This window comes from Nannobrachium achirus, assembly GCF_963921795.1.
Source record: "Nannobrachium achirus genome assembly, chromosome: 8".
NCBI classification, from domain to species: Eukaryota; Metazoa; Chordata; class Actinopteri; order Myctophiformes; family Myctophidae; genus Nannobrachium; species Nannobrachium achirus.
Window position 1 is genome coordinate 41,746,276 of NC_137817.1, and position 20,349 is coordinate 41,766,624.

The window sequence follows — 20,349 nt, forward strand, 5'->3', positions numbered from 1 at the left end:
TATGTCACCCAAATACGTCTAGGATAAAAAATCTAAATGAGTGAATTAGGGCAACAAATTCCTCATAACTGGGACTCCAGCTTAGAACATGTCCATACTTGCTCTTTAAATGCTAGACATTGTCAAATTCAATTTAAAGTCATGCATACTGTATCCACTATTCGAAAGTGAGGTTACATTGTATTTTTCCGGACTACACTAAAAGATTTTCTGGGTTGATTATTTTCAGCTTCTTTTCAAGAGTATTTGACTACAACCTGAGCCCGTCTTAACCCATTTAGGCCTGAACACATTATGACGCAATATTTTATGCTTTAACTATTGAAAAATAGCAGATATACAAGCTCACAGCGCGGCACCGAGTGCCGCGCTGCGAGCTTGTAGATCTGCTATTTTTGAAAAATCGTGAAAATTTGATTTTTTACCCGATTACATAAGTGTCTTTTGAATCCTTCTAAGAATTTTTGAAAAAACGATGTTTGTATGTCAGCAATCTGGCCAGCCATCGTCAAAGAAAAGGTCCTTTTCACTTCACTGGAGCTCAGTTAGTCTGTTCTTGAGAGACTACTATGTCAGTGGTTCTCAAACCTTTTCATGTGAAGGACCCCCAAAATGATATTTATTTGGCCACGGACCCCCATCTCAAAATATTTAGTTCCAGGGACCACCCAGAAGCAAAATTTGAGTTACAAACGTTTGCTTTGAAAATACATATATTCAAAGATTTTCACGACTTTTTCAAAAATAGCAGATCTACAAGCTCGCAGCACGGCACTCGGTGCCGCGCTGTGAGCTTGTATATCTGCTATTTTTCACTGGTTAAAGCATTCAATAATTTCTAGGCCTAAATGGGTCAATCATCTTGGGAATAGCATATGTAAGATGTAAGAGTGACGGAGCAACATCTTTTGAATAGACCATAAAGGACCATAAAGGACAGACCTGAACAGTTTGAAAAGATATGGTGACCACTGACTTCCTTCCTGGAAGGGGAGCGGGATCTCCCTAGCTTTTTGTAATTGAATATAGTAGCGCTCTGGCAGTGGTGTAAATTAGTTACTTTGCAGATATACATTATTAAATTATAAAACATAAATTAATCCACTTTGGCCCTATTTGATACCGAGGCTATTTGAAAATAGCTGATCTACAAGCTCGACGTGTTGAGAGATTGTAGATCTGGTATTTTAAAACATTTTGTACTTTTACTTTTGGTACTTTAAGTATATTTTGATGCCAATAGTTTTGTACTTTTACTCGTGTACATTTTTTATTCTGAACTTTTGCTTGTAACAGAATATTTCTACACTGCAGTATTGATACATTTACTTAAGTAAAGAATTTGAGTACTTTTTCCACCACTGCGCTCTGGGGTGGGGAGGATGACATAAGGAGTATTTACATTTTTTGGAAGGGTTGTCTTTTTCAGTTTTATGCTTCGAACTTGTGACCTTTTTACTCTTTCTTTTCTTATAGTCATTGCTTCATTTTGAAAATCTATACAAAATATTTTAAACAATTGTAAGGGTACAAAGGTAGGATGTTGCAGAATGAGTCAAGATCAAAACAAAATATAGGTCATTTTTTATCCGTTACCCCTCCCCACACACACACCACCACCACCACCAACGGAAACCACTTATTCTGCTTCCGTCACAACACCTTTTGCAGTTTTATAGATTTTTTTTCTTCCTAACCCTGAAGCAACAACACGCTAACAGCAACTAGTTTGATGTTTATCCGAGCAGTTTATCTTAGGGTCCATTCCATGTCTTTAAGCAGCATATTATCAAATAAAAACACAAGCTGTGCAGTTTATTGTGCTCATATGCTGTAATCACCTTTTGCAGCTTATAGATGTATTTTCTAATCCAAACCCTGAAGGTTTGCACTGCAGTCGCTAAATCACGCTGTGGTGAAGAAAAAAAAGAGTTGGGCCAGATGGCAAAGCTCTCTGTCTGCCGAGCAATCTTCGTTCCTACTCTCCTATATGAAGTGTGGGTCATGACTGAAAGTATAAGGTTGTGGGTACAAGCGGACGAAATTGGTTTCCTCAGACGGCTGGCTGGTATCTCCCTTAGAGATAGGGTGAGAAGTTCAGTCACCCGAGAGAGACTTGGAGTAGAACCACTGCTCCTACACTTGGAAAGGAGTCAGCTTAAGTGGTTCGGGCATCTAGTATGGATGCCCCCCGAGCGCCTGGTCCTCGATGCACGTCCCACTGGGAGGAGACCCCGTGGCAGACCAAAGACCAGATGGAAGGATTATATCTCCAAACTGGCTTGGGAACGCCTCGGTATACTCCCAGAGGGAGTGGAGGAAGTTGCTCGGGATAAGAAATCTCAGTTGGAACTGTTACCCCCGCGACCCGATTCCGGATAAGCGGTTGAAGATGGATGGATGGATGGATGGATGGATGGATGGATGACCCTGAAGCAACAAAAGATTGGATGAAATGATTTTGCACAAGTTCTCCACAAAATGCAATTATTCTTTTTTATATAAGAAAAAGAGTGAGAGTACAAAATAAATAACAAAACAAATGCAATCAAATGTGCATAAAGTGTGTGACAGACAGTGTTCCGCAGTCTCATGCAAAAACAAAAAACCTACTTAATGTGGATGTAGCATTGAAGTGCGGTGACAAGACGTCCTGGTTTGAAGGGAAAAAAATGATTTGGGATGAACATTTACAGTATCATGTTTGTCTGAAAGGTGCATGTCAGGTGTGCGAAGTGCTAAGATAATTATCCCCCATCAGATGAAAACACCTACGGTATGCATACATGTGCACTTACATGAACATGCACATTTATGTACTGTAAGGTTCCCAGTTTGGCTGTTTGAAAATATGGTCATCTTATATTAACCTGTTGAACTCCAGCATCCCTATTCTTGGTGGAACATTCACCAAAACATTCACAGATCTACAAGGCAATTAAGCTCACAACGCGTTGCATTACATTGCAACACATTGTGATCTTGTAGATTCGCTATTTTTTGTCAGAGAGATTTGGTGTAGAGTGAAAAAAAGCGTGTAAACTCATGCAACTCGTGTCCGTTTTACGGGTTTAAGCCGTTAAGGGAACTGCAGCTTATAGGGGGATCGGCTTGTCAAGTGTCTTTGGGAGTGTAGCAAAAATTACATCAACAGAAACCATTATTAATCAGTCAGTTCTACATCACACAGAGAGAGGGACACTGTGTTTATACTATAGCTGATGGCTCCGTCCACAAGGGGCGGTAGCGTTGAAAGAGTTGTTAAGAATGGGAAAGCCTCGACATCCAGGAGACTGGGTGATGTTTCTGACCCACCCAGGCAGACTATGGTCTCTGTTTTAACATGCGTTTTTGGATGGTAACTTGGGAATGACAAGTCCCATTCTGAAGTAGCCACAATATTCTGGCAGTCGCTCAAAACTCCATCACCAGCATGTGGATTTCCATGTGTTTCCTCTTCAGTTCCGTGATGCCCTGTTGTCTGGCACCAAACACACTGGCCTGTTCTTGAACAGATACATGACTGAGGCCCAGCCCTGTAGCTTGAGACGACGTCAGCAAGCGTCGTGTCTGTTGTATCTATACAGATCTGTGTTAAACTCTCCTCTCCTTCACAAGCATGGATCTGCATAGCTGAGGGGCTATGGGTACGATAAGTGTTCCCATCGTCGTGCACATTTTCCGACACAAGATCAGCGTCCCGGACATCCAGACTCACGAAACAGTCCACCTGACACCCACTATCCTCCCTCTTTCTGGCTGAGTTGGTATTCATCCTGTCTACCAGCTCTCCTGTGCCACTTCTGTAGTTGGTGGAACTCTCTGAGCTGCCCATGCTTCCGCATCCACTGTCTGCCTGGCTGGCTTTACCGTTTTCCGTAGAGTTCGACCTTAAGCTCACACCGCTGTCCACGCTAGTCCAACATTGCCCGTTCTCGTCCCCCTTATTTTCGTGTGGTGTGATCATCTTTTCGGCAACCCAGTTTTTGACTTCGCTTTTTGCCAGGGTCAGGAACCAGCCCTTGTCTGTGACGGTCTCCACGGGGGCCTCTGTTGCTCTGAGTGGGGACCAGCCAGTTTTGGGGGATTTCTGTTGGGAAGAAGATGAAGGTTCTGTTAGTATTCACATTAGCTTATTTTCGTTGTCGGGTGGAAACCTTGTATTTCCAAAATCTTTTGTTTTGTATTTATCATTTTTAAAATAATTTCAAACATTGAAAATAGCAGATCTACAAGCACACAAAGCCTCGCGATGTGAGGCGTTGTGTGGTTGTAGATCTGCTATTTTCACTAGTTTTGTGCGACGGTCTGGTATGATGAAGCAGGACTTTACTTTTCTAAATGTATCGGCATATTGGCCGCCTGGTGAATTAAGTATGGTAAAAATTATATGCCCTTATTCCATGCTGATGCTCCTTCTCCTCTGTTACGCCAGCCTGTATGCTGTACTGAAGGCAATAGAATAAAAAGCCTTTTTGAAATCTTATTTCAATGCTCAACCTTGCATTGCATTGTTAAGGAGGAACTTCCCTCTAGTCTATTAGGCATTGTATATTATAATATTGCTAGCCTAATATCCCCTTCTAAAAGCATGCACTGGTAAGGCTGTAATTATGTCGGGATTGTTATGGATGCTTTTGTGTTCTCCTTCTGTGGTGTCTAATGTGAGTGCTACTGTATTATTTTGTTCCCCCCATTTACTTGAATGAAAGTATACTTGCCAGAGCGCCAGGTGTTTTCTCTGGATACCACAGGAAGCAGCAGATGATGGCAAGCACGATGGCAAGAACTGTCATAACAACCATGATCGACAGGGATGACACAGCTATTATGTACCACTCTGTAGGGAGCAATTAACAACAACAACATCAACAACATGAGTTTTCTGGGAGCCAATAAAGCAACGGCAGGCAATGCATTGAGCAATAGCCTCGACATGGAAGCGTTTTGGTTGTACAGTATGTTTTGTGTTGCGCTAACCTTGTTCAGGTAACAATAGACACTCTTCATCATGGGACACATGGCTAGTGGAAGGACCGGCTTTGTCCTTTACCATGACTCGGACACAATACTCTGTCCCCCATTTGAGGGAATCAAAAATCGTTGTTTCGTCATTCATGGTATCACTTTGCAGATCTACTGGGGTAGTCTGCAGAGCATAAATGAAAAAAAAATATTTCACTATATTATACAAACCTCACATCACCAGGAGTGGTGGATTTATTAAATTATATTTATATATTTTTCTCCTCCCCACCTTATTTTCTTGTCCTCTCTTCTGCAAATAGATTGTGTATGTCACCCCAAAGGGGAAGAGCTTCAAGAAAATGGGCTTCGCATGAACTTTGACTGTCAGAGTAGTGGAGGTTGCCACCAGGGTGAACGAAGGAGGCCGTAGTTTGCCTATAGAAGCAGAACAGGAAGAGAAATGAATGAACATGACATTATGAACTGTGTGGGCACTGTATGTGCATGCAATTGTGGCGTGGAGTGTTTTATCTCTACACCACTTAGACACCCTCAGGCTCCGCCGATTGTATACAAAAATTTGCTTACTTAATTCATTAGGAAGGAACTTCTTGATCACTGTCCAAGTTGACCCTCCCATGTCAGTCATCGACTGAACTCTGACTTTGTAGGGCGCCCGGTAGTCCCGGATGAGATGGGTGAGGTCACAGTATTTGACCTCAATACCCATGCAACTGGTCACATTAGTCCATGGAAGACCATACCTGACAATGGAATAGGAAAAGAGTTCAGATGTGGATGGAACAGTGCATAAGGAGCGGTCTAGCTATTACCCTGCTGTACACAGGAATGTTTGGTGGTAAACCATCTCTTCCGTTTGTGTGTGTTAATGTTGCTTATCAAGATAAGCAGATCGGTGTGTTTTTATGAAACAGCAGGCTATGTTAAAGAGTTCATTAACCTTTGGACCAACAGTGTGGAACTGATGGGTGGGTTTTCATGAAATATGATGGGAATGTCAGTAGGATCACATTATTTATAGTCATTTTGTATTTTAAAACAAAATAAATGCCAGATGTCAGAGGGTAATAAATATATAATATAACAAATGTTGATTTTATATGGGGTGAATAGAGGGGTACCTTTCCATCTGGACATTGTATTGGACATTCTGCGGAGCATCCACAGGTCGGTCCCAAACCGCTGTAACCTCGCCATCCCAAATATCCACCTCCAGCTTAACAGGCTGTGGAAGGTCCAAACCTATTGACAGATAAACATACAGTATGTTACACACCTCGGCACAAAAGCATTTCATTGAAAGCACTGGAAGCTAGATTCTGTGGCCTATAAAATACAAGGAAATCAGCAAATCACCTCACACAAAGTACTTTTTTAGTTTATAAAAATATCACATATGATCTGAGTTCAACCAAAGCTGTGTATAAAGAATGCACACACACAAATAATAAAATGTATAATACTTATAGGGGGCACAAAGAGAATTTGGCCTGGGAAATGAGAGCTCTATGATCTACCTTAAATTGCATTAGGCATTACTGTATGTTTTGCACAGAGAGAGGACTTGTGCAGTGAGTAGAGGATAGTCCAATTTTTTTGGCGGATTGTGTATGCCCCAAAATATGATCCCATGCATCCCATGTTCTGATCATATCCAGAGGTGGACATTTCAAAATGGAGATTATTTCATATAACATTGTACCCCTGGACAGCGGGTCAAATGGTTCTTCAGGAAAAAGGAAGAATAGAGTGTCTGGCCTGAAACCATCTAAAGAAGTGTGTTTTCGTGTATCTCTGGGAGTTGGTTTAAAGACGTAAAATATGTATCTACAACCAAATATTTGAACCATCTAATGTATTTTCTATATGCCAGTTCTGGAAATTTGAATCATGTCAGAAATAATGAGTGCTTTATTAGAAAAAGAACACTGAGTAACCAAAGATTCTTAAGAGAAGACCCAACTATTGATACAGATTGTATGGTAATGCTCTTTGCTGTTACTGGGTTGTTGTTGCTCGTCTTAATTTCAAGGTCAGCATTTACAGGGGCCAGGGGGGATTTAAAGAATTACCGTATTTTCCGGACTATAAGGCGCACTTAAAAGCCTTTAATTTTCTCAAAAAACGACAGTGCGACTTATAGTCCAGTGCGCCTTATATATGGATCATTCATTGACATTGACATTCCCTTTAGCACAGCTTCATAGTTGGATGCATAAGTGTCTATTATGTGCGCCTTATAGTCAGGTGCGCCTTATATATGAAAACAGTTTGAAAATAGACCATTCATTGACAGTGCGCCTTATAGTCAGGTGCGCCTTATAGTCCAGAAAATACTGTATATAATCATTATATTTATAGACTCATCATTGTGTATTTTCAATTCAGCACATAAAAAAACACAGAAGCCAACCGGATGTTCACAGGAGATTAACAAAATTGTCTTTAACGCGAATCAAAGTTGCTTCTAGGATCAGCAGAAAATATAGAATTAAAAAGGAAGAGGAGATCCGAGCACTTAAAAAATGTGGAGGAGAGGAAGTAAAGTTAAAACAATTTTTATTCTATAAAAATGCCGACATGTTTCGACCAGTAGGTCTTCATCAGGTGCGAGAACTGAATAAGTCTTACAGATTACAAAGGTTAACATCATAAGGTAGTTCAATCAAATGATGTTCATTACCTGACCCACAGCTTGTGAAGGTCATCATCAGAAAGATGAGAATAGATATCTTGTTGCTTCTCTCCATTTTCATCAGTGAGATACCTGATCAAAAAAGCCTCATAGTCCACGCAACATCCAGGCACGCTGTCCTTTTAAGATATCATAAAGCTTGATCTCTCAATCCATTCAGCGAAGGAGTTTGTCACGGTATTCACTGTTCAGTGTGTGCTAAAGGTACCGTGCCAGTTAATCTGTGTCAGTGTTCTCGTCTAGAGAAGAAGTAACTGCTATTGAGAAGTCGAACATGGTTTTCCCTTATGGCATTACCGCAATAATCTCCCCAGTCACCGACCGTTTCTTAACTTCCACCCTCTCAGCTGATGTTGCTTCCTGCTGGTGACAGTTCTTTCCACTCACCCTGTAACCACCTCTTTATATGTACTGTGAGTACATAGTTCCTCTTTTCTATTTAGATTTAGTACAGTGAAACCTGGGGAGGCCAAGGAATTCCCCATCCATATTGTTGCAAAATCAGTTTAGATGAGACACGACCGCTAATGAGATCCCTTGTTCAGAAAGGGATATTTTAAAATATTTAAGTACAGTACTGTATGTGGCTTAGTCATTTGCATGCAGAGCTTCTCGTCTTTTTGATTGTCAATTTGTACCCCTCGGTGTTTTTCCCACCTGCTTATGTTTTCCTATTAATAAAAGCAAAGATGTGAGAATGTCATTACAGGTTGTTTTTGTTTTTGCAAAAATGCATGAACTAATTTCCTTTTTCCTTCTTCAGCAAACTCTTTAAGTTGCCTACATTAAGCAGCTCAAACAAGTATTTTCTTAACCGTGCCTTGTAACCTATTAAGACCTGAGGCCTTCTAAATCCTAAAAGTTTCTGGAAAATGTGCGTTGCTATATACTGTAGCTAAAAACTAAAATGATACATGATACATATGCTTTTCAATGAGTGAGGAACTTCAAAATGCACCATGAGTGACATCATGCTCATGATCATCTTGGGCATGGAAGCTACCGGTACCATGACCCCACTGAAAAAGTAAAAACTAAGGCAGTGCTGATCCAATATGAATCAAGTTTCATTTCTCCCCTCAATCTTTTTTCAGAAATATATTGTGTACTCTTTAGCTATAAAATGAGATTGTTTGAAACACTGCATGTACACTGCTAACACTGGGTTAGTATCAAAGTGTAGCCTACTGTATATGAGCAAGTCACTGAACCGCTAACTGCTCCTGAAGAGGAGGAGCTTGATGCCTTGTATGGTTTGTACATGAATGTGAGTCTGAATGCCATGAATAACTCGCTTTGGATAAAGTCCAAAGTCAAAGTTGCTTTTTTTTTTCTTTTTACGCATCTGATGATATTTATGCATAGTACTGTGTTTTATCTGTCTGTCATTCAATGTTATATGAGTTAAAGAGAAGCATCTCAATGTTTCCTTTTAAAGTTTTCCTTTTAGTTGACCATGCACCAGTGAACTGTACTGTCATGAAACTGTTCCTTTCCCTATGCAAACTTCTAATAAATACTTCAATCAATCAAAGACCATGTACTATTTAAAATTCATTATTAAATGTAATTACCGCTGTAATTAATACAAACATGGCCAGTAGTGGCCTTTTATTTGTGTATTTCTATCTACTTATCTTTGGGTACATTTTCATAAGCTGTGAATCTGTGATTCCTTCACTATCTATCCAGTTAGTCAAAGTAAGATGAACCATTCTTTTGAAAGACACTGTTTAAGGAAAAACATAAGAAGCTGACTAAAAAGTCCAGCAATTAATCATCTTTGAACCTCTCACAAATACAACATTTCAGGAAATATTCTGAGTAGATGTTGAGTTGAAGACTCAAGTTGACTCTCCTTTTCCAGTAATAGTATAGGCTAACCTTATCCTTTTTCTCTATATGTTTGGCATCAAAGGACCAAATGGAAATAAGCCATCCAATTTTTTTTCTTCTTTTTTTTAGGTGTTTTATCTTTTTGACAGATATGTACAAAATATGGTTGTGTACACTACAGTATACATTTTGTCAATAAAAACATCAACCAATCAGTACAATCTCCTAACTTTATAACCCACAATACATCATCTGTTAGGTGACTGGACCAGATATAGTATACTAACATAATGGTTGTCATTGTCTCTCATTGTTTCTCCTGTTTTTCTGTTTCAGTTCCTGGTTCCATTAGTCAAATAATTACAAGGTCAGACTAGATCACATGCTTTTGTTCAGTTTGTGAATGTCGTGGTTTCTCTTCTGCAGATGATAGCAGAAACAGAATAACTACAACTTAGAACGAGGTTAGTAACTGTGCAATACAATACTAGTATTATATTGTATTGTACTGGGGCCAATATCTAGTAGTTTACAGTACCCCCAAATAACAGTACATGCACTGTAAAACATCGCCCTCTAGTGGTGCTAAAATAAGCAGCAATCTTTCATTGCTGTATACAGGACAGGACAGGCTACTCCTTATTTAACTCCTTGTTTATGTTTGTATGGCTAGTCTTTCAAACGTTGTCATTTAAAATGTGAGTCTAGATTTCACCACGCCACATTTGCTTTATGAGAGGAAGTAAGGCAGCGCAAGGCAAGGGATATAGTTTACAGCAGTGGTTCTTAAACTTTTATATTATGTGACCATTTGTGCATATTTGTATAGCCTATATGGATGGATGGATAGATAGATAGATAGATAGATAGATAGATAGATAGATAGATAGATAGACAAGTGCTGTGAGCTTACAGATCAGCCATTTTTGGAACCCCCTCAAGGACCCCTAGTGGTCCACTTTGAAAATCATTGGCCTTATAAAAATGTACATCTTACCACGTTTACTATACCCTATGCAAATGCATAGGGTATAGTATTCTGCTGTGGATAACTAGAAAGGTAGCTAAGAGCCTATAAAAGAGATCTTTCCAAATGTATTTGGCATGATAAAAAAGAGACGCTTCCTGAAGAGAGGGGTGGACTAGCACTTCCCAACATTCTAAACTTTAACCTGGCCTGTCATGCACAGACCATCCATGAATGGGTAAAAGATTATATTAGTGGAACAGGTAACCATATACTGTAGATGAGTGGTGCCTGCTACCCTGTTGAGTTTACTGACTGACAGCACAAAGTCGGTACCATCAAGCAAAATCTTTTATATTTAACACAGTAAGGGCCTGGAGAGAAGTTACCATCTCCATGGGGAGAAAGGAATTCTCCTCCTCTCTGACTCCTATAACTGGTAAGTGGTAACAAGAACTTCCCACCAGGTACTGTATCAACAACGGTACTTTTAATTTCTGGTTTCGAAAGGGAATCGGGGTTACTAGTAGAGGACCTGGCTAGGATATGTATGCACTTAATTTAGGAGAGAATATCTCAACTGTTCTTGGCTAATATGACCCCAAGGAACAACTTAAGAACTGTGAAAAATTCTCTATCCGGGATGAAATACCCGAAAATGACCACGCCTTTTAAAAATGACCACAACTTCCAACATAGCTCTCTCTTCTACCGTTTTGAGCTACACATTTTCTGAGGCGCTCAAAATGTTCAGAATACCAATCTTTAGGGGGACATCTAAGTCTGTAACATTTCTAATTTCTATATTTTATGACAAAACAGCTAAGAAACACTAAAAACTGTCTACTTATTATTGTGCAGGGCCTTAGGGAAATTCATCAGTGCAAACGCACCAAATTTGTCCCAGATGTAATACAGGGCATGCTCTAATGATTTAGGAAGGGTGCCCAGTGACTCTTCGGTGTTGTCATAACGGACAAATCCGACATGGCCACTATCTCAAAAGAGTTTTGGCTATAAATATTGAACCAGATGAACTACAAATGCAAACTTGGTGTCTATTTCATGTTTTTTGACCACTAGAAACATGTTGGAACGCTAATCTTTATGACTGGGTGTATCTCAACCTCTATCTTGCATATTTCAAAGAAGGCGTGTATCTGATCTTTTGTCTTCTTTATTTCTTACTGTACCTTGTATATTATATGCTTCTTGAGCATAAGAAACACATGGGCATTCTCAGATTTATAACTGAATGTGAATCCATCTAGAGCACTTTAATTGGCTTATTACAAATATGGCCACTATACCACAATGTATCATAACATCATTATGATACATTATTACATCTATCATTATTAGTCCGAACCCGATTTGTCTGAACCCGTTTTCACCAGTAAAAGTTTTTTTCTCAACTGATTCTTGTAGCTTGGGGTCACCTCTTAAGAATTCAAGAGTGTGCCCAGTGAAATCCCCTGGCTTTTTTAGATACCGTATTAACCCCTTAATGCCCTGCCCTCAATCAAAACCATAAAATGTACTTTCTCCAAGTTGTATTCATACTTGTGGCATGTTAATTGTTTTTGATTCCAAATTGATGAATATTAACCTAACCCTTTCAAGGGAATTGGCAGAGTACTTTAACCCAATTAAATAAATACCAGTAAAACTCCCTAATCGGGAGATACTTTAGAAGGCAATCGTAGCCAATCAGGAGGGAATATGGGCCATGTTGATGACATGACTTTAGAGATACTGTGTACCACTTTGCGTGATTTTAGGCGGAAAATCTGTAGGAGCAGTGTCCAAAAATGTGTTTTGCAAAAACAAAATCTAGGGGCAACATGTTGAGCTTGTTGAACAACTTTTATGAACGTGTAGTGTGGTGAAGTAAGTATGTATATTTATATACATTTCATTTGTATGGCACTTCTCACAGAGAGCAAGTGCTTACATACAACAGAAATAAAGACACAGCCTGAAACAATCAAATTATCAAAAACAACAACAAAATAATATATAATATAATATATTACATACTGGTACCTTTTTGTTTTTGGGAGCAGTTAGGAGTTAAATATCTTGCTCAGCGCCACTTCGAACCTTAGGCTTCCTATAAGCGGGCTCACTAGCCATTTATCTAACAACATTTAAGACATTCCACAAATGGTTGTTTAAAAGGTAGAGTTTTTAAGTGGTTCTTAAAAATGTCCAGAGAGGCTGCAGCTCTCAAGACCTGTGGAGGGGCATTCCATACATTTTTTGTTTTTGGGAGCAGTTAGGGGTTAAGTATCAGGGACAACATTTGTAGCTCATCTGGTTCAATAGTTGTAGCTAAATCTATTTTGAGATGGTTGCTATATTGGATTTGACCACAATGTTGACCCAGAAGAGTCTCTGGGCACACTACCGTAAATCATTAGAGCATGCCCTGGGTTACATCTGGGATGCATTTGGTGCTTATACACTGATTAGTGCAAAAACATTCCCTAAGGCCCTGGACAATAATAAGTTGACAATTTGCAACGTTTCTTAGTTGTTTTGTCATAAAATATTGAAATTAGAAATATTACAAATGTTTATATCCCCTAAACATTGGTATTCTGAACATTTTGAGCACCTTGGAAAATGTGTCGCTCCAACGGTTTAGAAGATAGAGCCATGTTGGACGTTGTGTTAATTTTTAAAAGGGCGTGGTCATTTTGGGGTATTTCGTCCTGGATAGAGAATTTCTCACAGTTCTTAAGTTGTTCCTTGGGGTCATATTAGCCAAGAACAGTTGAGATATTCTCTCCTAAATTAAGTGCATACATATCTTAGTCAGGTCCTAGACTATACTGAAGAAGGGCTTGTGTCAGGGCACACAGGTCCAATCTCATTTTGGAATACCCAACAAACATTGTTATGCCTTTTTCTTTTTTTTTTCTTTTTTTTTTCTTGCAAGTACGTCACTTCATACAAACTGAAATTGTGTTTGAGGTTTCCCCCCTGGCGAGAAATTTGGAAGCCTGCTAGATGAATGCCTCATTCAGTTCTCACAGCCTAAAGGTTTTATCTCATATTTCTATCAGTGTATGGATATCTGGAACAAGCATAACACAGACAATGTAATATCAAACAGGGAGAAGGATCTGAAAACTAAATGGCTGACGGGAAGGTGAGCATTCTTTCCTGCCGTAAAACATTTTGCTGTAATGGACTCAAGTACAAAATTCTACATAGGCAGCATAGGACGCCATACATCTTAAATAAGTTTGACCCCACAAGATCTCCATTATGCTCAAAATGTAAAAATAAAACTGGTACATAAATACATTGCTTTTGGGACAGTCCCACAATCTCAAAATTCTGGTCCTCAATTTCTAAAGAGATAAATAATATTTTAAATGTAAAATCAAGAAATCAAGAAACCAGGTCTATTTCTGCTTAGCCTTCCAGACCGGACCATATCCCTAGAACAACTCATCTAATGTTATGTATCTTCAAAAATTATTAGTTCAGGCCAGGAAATGCATTTTTGTTTAATTGGATTATGGATAAACCACCAACAGTGGCACAGTGGTACCGTGATATACAGTATATAACATCTTAGGCTACCCATGGAGAGAATGAGAGCTAGGTATAAAGGCAATGAAAACCTCTTTAACAAAATATGGAAACCTCTACTTGATCACTTAACATCTGATACGGTGGCCCTCCCGATAGTTAGTGATTGAAGTGTCTGACAACCCATGTTGGCTAGGGCAGTGATTGCTGTAGCAATAGAGGCTAGACGTGTCTTTGTACTGTTGTGACCCCTTTTTGTGACCCCTTTTAGTTTTGTTTATTATAGTTTATTTACTTTCATTCTGTAGCAATTGTTTGTGTGCTTGTTGTGCCCGCCTTTGTTTTATGTGTAGGTGTTTTTCTCTAGTTATTTGTCAAGAAAAGGGGAAAAAAAGGGACACAGATCAAATGTTGATGCAAATCCAAGTATACTGTCATGATGTACTGTATGAACGCTGTACCCAAATAAACAAATATACATAAGTATGAGAATCATTGGTTTACAGCAGTGTGATATTCAACTGGTGGCCTGTGGGCCAAATCCGGCCAAGCTGAGATTTCTTGTGGCCCCTGGAAGACATTCTATATTCCAATGTAAAAATGTATCTAACAAATTATTATTGGATGGTTGGTTGTACAAAATGACAATTTTGAATGTTTTTCACAACCGTTAACTGAAGCTTGTTCATGGTTAAGCAACCATTAACCGATAAGAATAAAATGTAGGCTACTTAGAATTGAGGAATGTTTGTGACTCACTCAGAGGCCTAAATTAACATCCACTGCATGCAGTGCTGCAGTACATAACCAAATGTGGGTAAATATAATCTTTGATTAGTATGACTGGTATTTCCTAATGTACTGTAGATCTGCTGTGCTGATAGTCATTCTAGATTAGGCAGGGGGCCACAGTTATGAAAATTACTTGAGGTTGGGGGAGGGGCACAAGACTGTGACAACAAAAATGAACAAAATGTTCATAGTTAACCATTTAACCACAAACGTTAAGAAATGTCTAACTGGTTGGTTCAAGGGTTCATTTATTATGCTATTATTTTATTTATTTTTTGGTGCAAGGGTATAGCTGTTACAAAGCTGCAACTGCTTCATGATTTCTGTCCAATTCTGCCTTCCACGTTAAACACGAAGAAATAAAGTACTGTATAAAGTACTTGAAATCTCGGGGCTAGCACTTTGCTGGCATTCTGTCTGGCATTTCGCCTATCCTGAATCTCATTCATTCCCTACTGAAATATCTACCTCCTATTTTCTCAATATCCAAATCCAAAGCTGATGCATTATAAAGAACTGGCACAGAAATGGTCCTATCAAACATCAAAAGGCATAAATGTAGTATGAAGAAGCCGGCCCTGACCATAATGGACATACTATTATGACCATTGTTGTGTCCTTCAGCACACAACAAACAGCCAAACAGTTAACCACAAATACAGTCTTGAGTTGTGGCCCTCGGCTTCAAGTCATTTTACCGTTGTGGCCCCCTGCCTAATCTAGTTGAATACCTCTGGTTTACAGTGTAGATCCCATAAACTGTATTAACACGCACCTGATTGGCTAGATCCGGTCGATAATTGGGTGTGTATAACAGTCTGTCTGTGAGCAACTAATCTCCAGCACCGTTGCACTGATCGGAGTGAGACTGTGCACACACTGTCACACTCCCTGGATGCCAGAGCAGAACCTCTGCACCAAATGTTTCTCATCGGCCTATTATAGCGCCACCAGGAGGCCCATTTTAGCAAAACATATATATTCTTTATATTGCTCCAACAGATTTTGTCCAAACATTACGCAAATCGGTACACAAGATTCTTATAATGTGGACAAGATTTTTCATATTTAATTCTGAATGTAGTCCCTATATATATATATACACTGTGTTATGAGTGAGTCCCTATACTGTATAATGAATTGGATTATGCTCCTGTTATCTGTTATATACCTGGCATTAGAAAAGCGCACTGTACTGCTGATGAGCTGGATATGGAGGACTTGGTAAATGGAGGAACACCCCCCCCCCCTCCCCATTGTCCTTTTTCTGTTTTTGTTTTGTTTTGTTTTACAGTGATGTGTTTTGTATGGGTTCGCCCGGATTTTATGTTGTTTGTGTAAAAACTTTTAAAATCGATAAAAAAAGATTAAAAAAAAATCTGAATGGATGATATTATTGTCTTAATTTTGCAGGAGTGGCCTGCAAACTTAAAAGCTTGCCGTGAAACTTTGCATGCATATTCTCTACTATCTACCTTGCATCCAAAACATGTATAACAGGCAGATTCACATTTTTACCTATAACTGGACTGATCGGCTTTGCACGCACACTCTATAGGCAATGGGAAAACTCTGCCCCAAAATGTTCACGTGTTATTTTCCTTGTAACTGCAAACGTTGATAGTTTACACAAAAAAGAAATTCTCTTTTACACCTGTAATTAAGTATATTGGCCTGTTTTAGTACATTAGCTGCAGACTGACAGACAGACAAAGGTGAATGCAGAAATATCCTGGCAGAGGTTAACCATCCAGAAGAGGTAAATAATGATACCAGTGGAATCTGGGACATTTGACTTTAATTTCATGCTTTTGTCCCATTGTACCACACTGATATCCACTGACACATACTGTAGACATACTGTATGAGCATTGTTGCTACAATACTACAATATTATAGTGTTGTTGTTGTTTGTATATAATACACAACAAGTCAAGGAAAATGAAATTGGCATTGCATTACCCTCAACAAGCTCAACATGTTGCCCCTAGATTTTGTTTTTGCAAAACACATTTTTGGACACTGCTCCTACAGATTTTCACCTAAAATCACGCAAAGTGGTACACAGTATCTCTAAAGTCATGTCATCAACATGGCCCATATTCCCTCCTGATTGGCTACGATTGCCTTCTAAAGTATCTCCCGATCATTAGGGAGTCTTACTGGTATTTACATAATGTTGTCTAATTCAGTAGACTAGGTCACATTAATATAGTTTAGAATTGGCAAAATTCAGTTGTCAATTTCAGTCAGCCAATTTGCACTTGCAGCATTATTGACAAATAGCTGTGTAATGTTACTTCCTTCAGGTGTTACCAATTATACTTATTAGGGTTGAGTTCCATTCAGTAGGTCAGAGACAGGGTGCTGATATTGTGCATGTTGGCTTACGGGAAGACTGCCACCCTAGAAGGAACACATCCTTAATATATACTTTTTGCTATCACTTGGAAGTGAACCTTACACTACTATCATGGCTGCCATGAAAAAGGTTTATTGGTTCAAATGAAAAATGTCTTTGTTTACTACGGTAATCCAAATTCTCTGTAATATCCTGAAGATAAGGCCTCAGCCGATGTAATCTGAACCATAACGGTGCCTCATAGTTCATACTAAATCTTTTACAGTAGCTCGATGAAAACCGGTCTACCAAGTGGAAAAGTATCGCACCTGGGCACGCCCAACTCTATAAGAAAAAGAATGGGACAATGAATGTAGGTGGGGGATGATGAGAAGAGGAGAGTGCTGCTTGCGTCAGATGAAGGTCAGTGGAGAAATACAGAAACAGAACAGCAGAATCGACAGGTGTTGAATGCAACGTCACCATGCTCGAACCAGTGGTCTGTGACTGAGTTGAATGGGTGCTTGAACCAAGATCCTCCCACACACCTGCTCTCACCTGCTCTCTCTCCTCACTATGTTCCCCTGAGTCCAATGGCAAAGCATGACCCGGTAGGTTCTCCATTTGTAATTCTCAATCTCTTATAGGTTTTCTTCAATAAGGTTTCAATAAGTCCTTAAGTCTGACTTTTGACATGAGGCATCCTTAATTAATTATTTACTGCTGTGGCTAGATCTTCTCTCCATTTGTTTGTTTTGTTTTGTTTGTTTGTTTTCAGCTTCAGTCTCCCAGAAAGCCTTGCCTTGGGAATGTTGTTCAGTGTAGGTTTTGAGGCCTTGCTTAACCTGTTAATTGAGGAAACTGATTTAGTTTCAGTTTCAGGATGGTTCCTCCTGGGCGAATTGCTAATGTGACATTATATTCAGGGCTATGCAGTGGCCATTTGGGCAGTAATGCCTGCTTTGAGAGATAATGATCTTGCATAATTAATTAATTACATTATGTACGTTATATTAAGAACCTGTGATAAATAACTGCCTTACATTGCTCATTTCAGTTTGAATGTTTGTTAATTCTGTGTACCTACTGATTCTTTGTTCATTTGGATCCCCATAACTGCCACCAAAGTAGCAGCTACTCTTCCTGGGGTCCACCTCTATTGTCTTAGAGGTGATTCTATAATGTAGTCTGTTTGACCTATATGCAAAGGAAAGATTTGAATAGAGGCTTGGATTGCAATGGTGCTAATGGGAACTAGTACCACAGTCACATTTAGCACTGCAGAATTGAAGTAGCCTACTAAGGTTGGAATATTCAAATCCAGAAAAAAATATTAAATATTATAAAATATATTTTTCTTTATTTCAGGGAGGCACAGTGAACAATTGTATTGTGCAAAGGGAAGCTAAGCTTCAACTTTCATGTTTGGTAGCTTTAGAATTGTATGTTCTAGCCATTACAGCTATAATGACAGCTATAATGACCTTTCTAATGTTGTGAACCAGTAATCTTTTGATTTTACAGTAATCTGTGCAAACAGCATTTGGGAAACCATATAGTCTACCAAGTTGGCTGTGTTGAAAGATGAACCATCTCTCCACCTACTCCAGAACAGCCATTGTAGTTCATCCGAGTAGGGTATTTGCTGCCTATAGACATTCTGAAACCCGATCACTGGACCATAGAAAATGGTCTTATGAAATATCTTTTACTGGGACAACCCCCCCTCCCCTTCTCTGAAGGCGTTACCATAAAAAAGGGTCACAAAATGTGGGTCAAGTCATGGCCAGGAACAGCCTTAACAAAGCCATAGCATGGTGGTGGCAGTATTTGTCAATAGTACTGAACAATATGAAATCAAACACAATTTGGTAGAATAAAAACATATATAATTAATTTTTGGTACTTCAAGGAGGCCAGCACTAGATGACCTAAGGAGACGGGTTGGAAGTCAAAGCCAAAGTTGTTTATTATTCTTCTAATATGTTTTATTTAACAATTTGGTCACTCCATAGTTCTCTCTCTCTTGTGGAAAGAGGAGCAAGCAATATCAGGAGATATCAGGAATAAATCTTGCAAGTCTCACTATTGGGACTGGAGCTCTGCAGTTCTTGTGGCCTGAGGCATAGATACTTTCTTCTACCTGTTCTTGTTAGAGATGAAGTGAGGTAACCACATTGCACATAGTTACAATTCAAGAAAGTCAGGAATTCTAGCAAACAAGTTTGTTCTGTCACACAAGATTCTCTTCAGTCACTTCACATAACATTGTGAACCTCATCGTCTCAGCTTTAGGGTTACACTCCTCTGACTTGGATATCAAATGGAGAAAGGTGAAACAATGGAGAATAATGTAAGTTGCGGAAATGTGGTGCTTTCATGAAAGGTTATCATATCTATATTTTTCCAAATTTAATCTTTTTGTTGAATTAGAATGTGTGTTTTGAGACATTTACCAGCTTTGTTGTTTGTTTAATCCTGTTCAGAATTGCTAGAACAGATAGAATGTGATGATGGGTAACAGGAGTGGATGATTGCTTGGCTTGATTATTGACTTGGTTTGGAATACCAAATAATGTGATGTTGGCTAGATCTCAGTTAGCTGAACTGCAGCTATATGTGAGAAAGAATTCTCTCACAGTGCAGTCTGCCTTTTATTCAGTCTGAGTGTCACACTGACCTGTTGTGAATTGCTTTGTACACTCCACCTCCCCACATGGTACCCCTGAGATAATATTTGATAAACCTAAATCTGCAAGCTGAAAAGAAAAAGATTGATGTCACTTGTGATCTTTCGGAAATTGTTGACAGGAGATGCAAGTTTGTTGACAGGAGATGCAAGTCTTTGTCTGTGAGGTTGTTAGTCAGGTGTTGGGTTTGTCAAATAGGATATGCTTTATCAGGTAGACACTGTAGGATCCCATGTAGTTTCTCAAGAACAGACTCTATGCTAGGAAGAGGAACTTTTCTTAGATGATGGTAAGCCAGATTGGGTCCCGTGTAATACAATGGGTTTCCTTATACTGTAAGTTTTAAAGGACTAATACAGTACATGCCATTGTCTATTCACCGCTTCGACACCACAGCATGTGGACCTGTGGCCTTTGACAATGGCTATAATGTAGCCACCTCTGGCTGTGATCTACTTTATGTAACATTACAGTAGGGGGAGAAAAGGGTAAG

At 39.2% G+C, this 20,349-nt stretch overlaps 1 protein-coding gene across 1 annotated transcript; it reads right to left on the reverse strand.

Moving 5' to 3' along the window:
• Positions 1–3,414: 3,414 nt before the first annotated feature.
• On the reverse strand, positions 3,415–8,017 carry il10ra (interleukin 10 receptor, alpha; the record flags this gene model as incomplete). The annotated part of the gene is made up of 8 exons (XM_080731888.1): positions 7,673–8,017; positions 6,111–6,231; positions 5,557–5,732; positions 5,258–5,403; positions 4,981–5,149; positions 4,722–4,840; positions 3,652–4,090; positions 3,415–3,536 (listed from the first exon to the last, which is right to left on the reverse strand). The coding sequence occupies exons 1-8, from the start codon at positions 7,743–7,745 to the stop codon at positions 3,415–3,417; spliced, it is 1,365 nt and encodes a 454-aa protein (XP_080588014.1). The 5' UTR covers positions 7,746–8,017.
• Between the last annotated feature and the right edge of the window lie 12,332 nt (positions 8,018–20,349).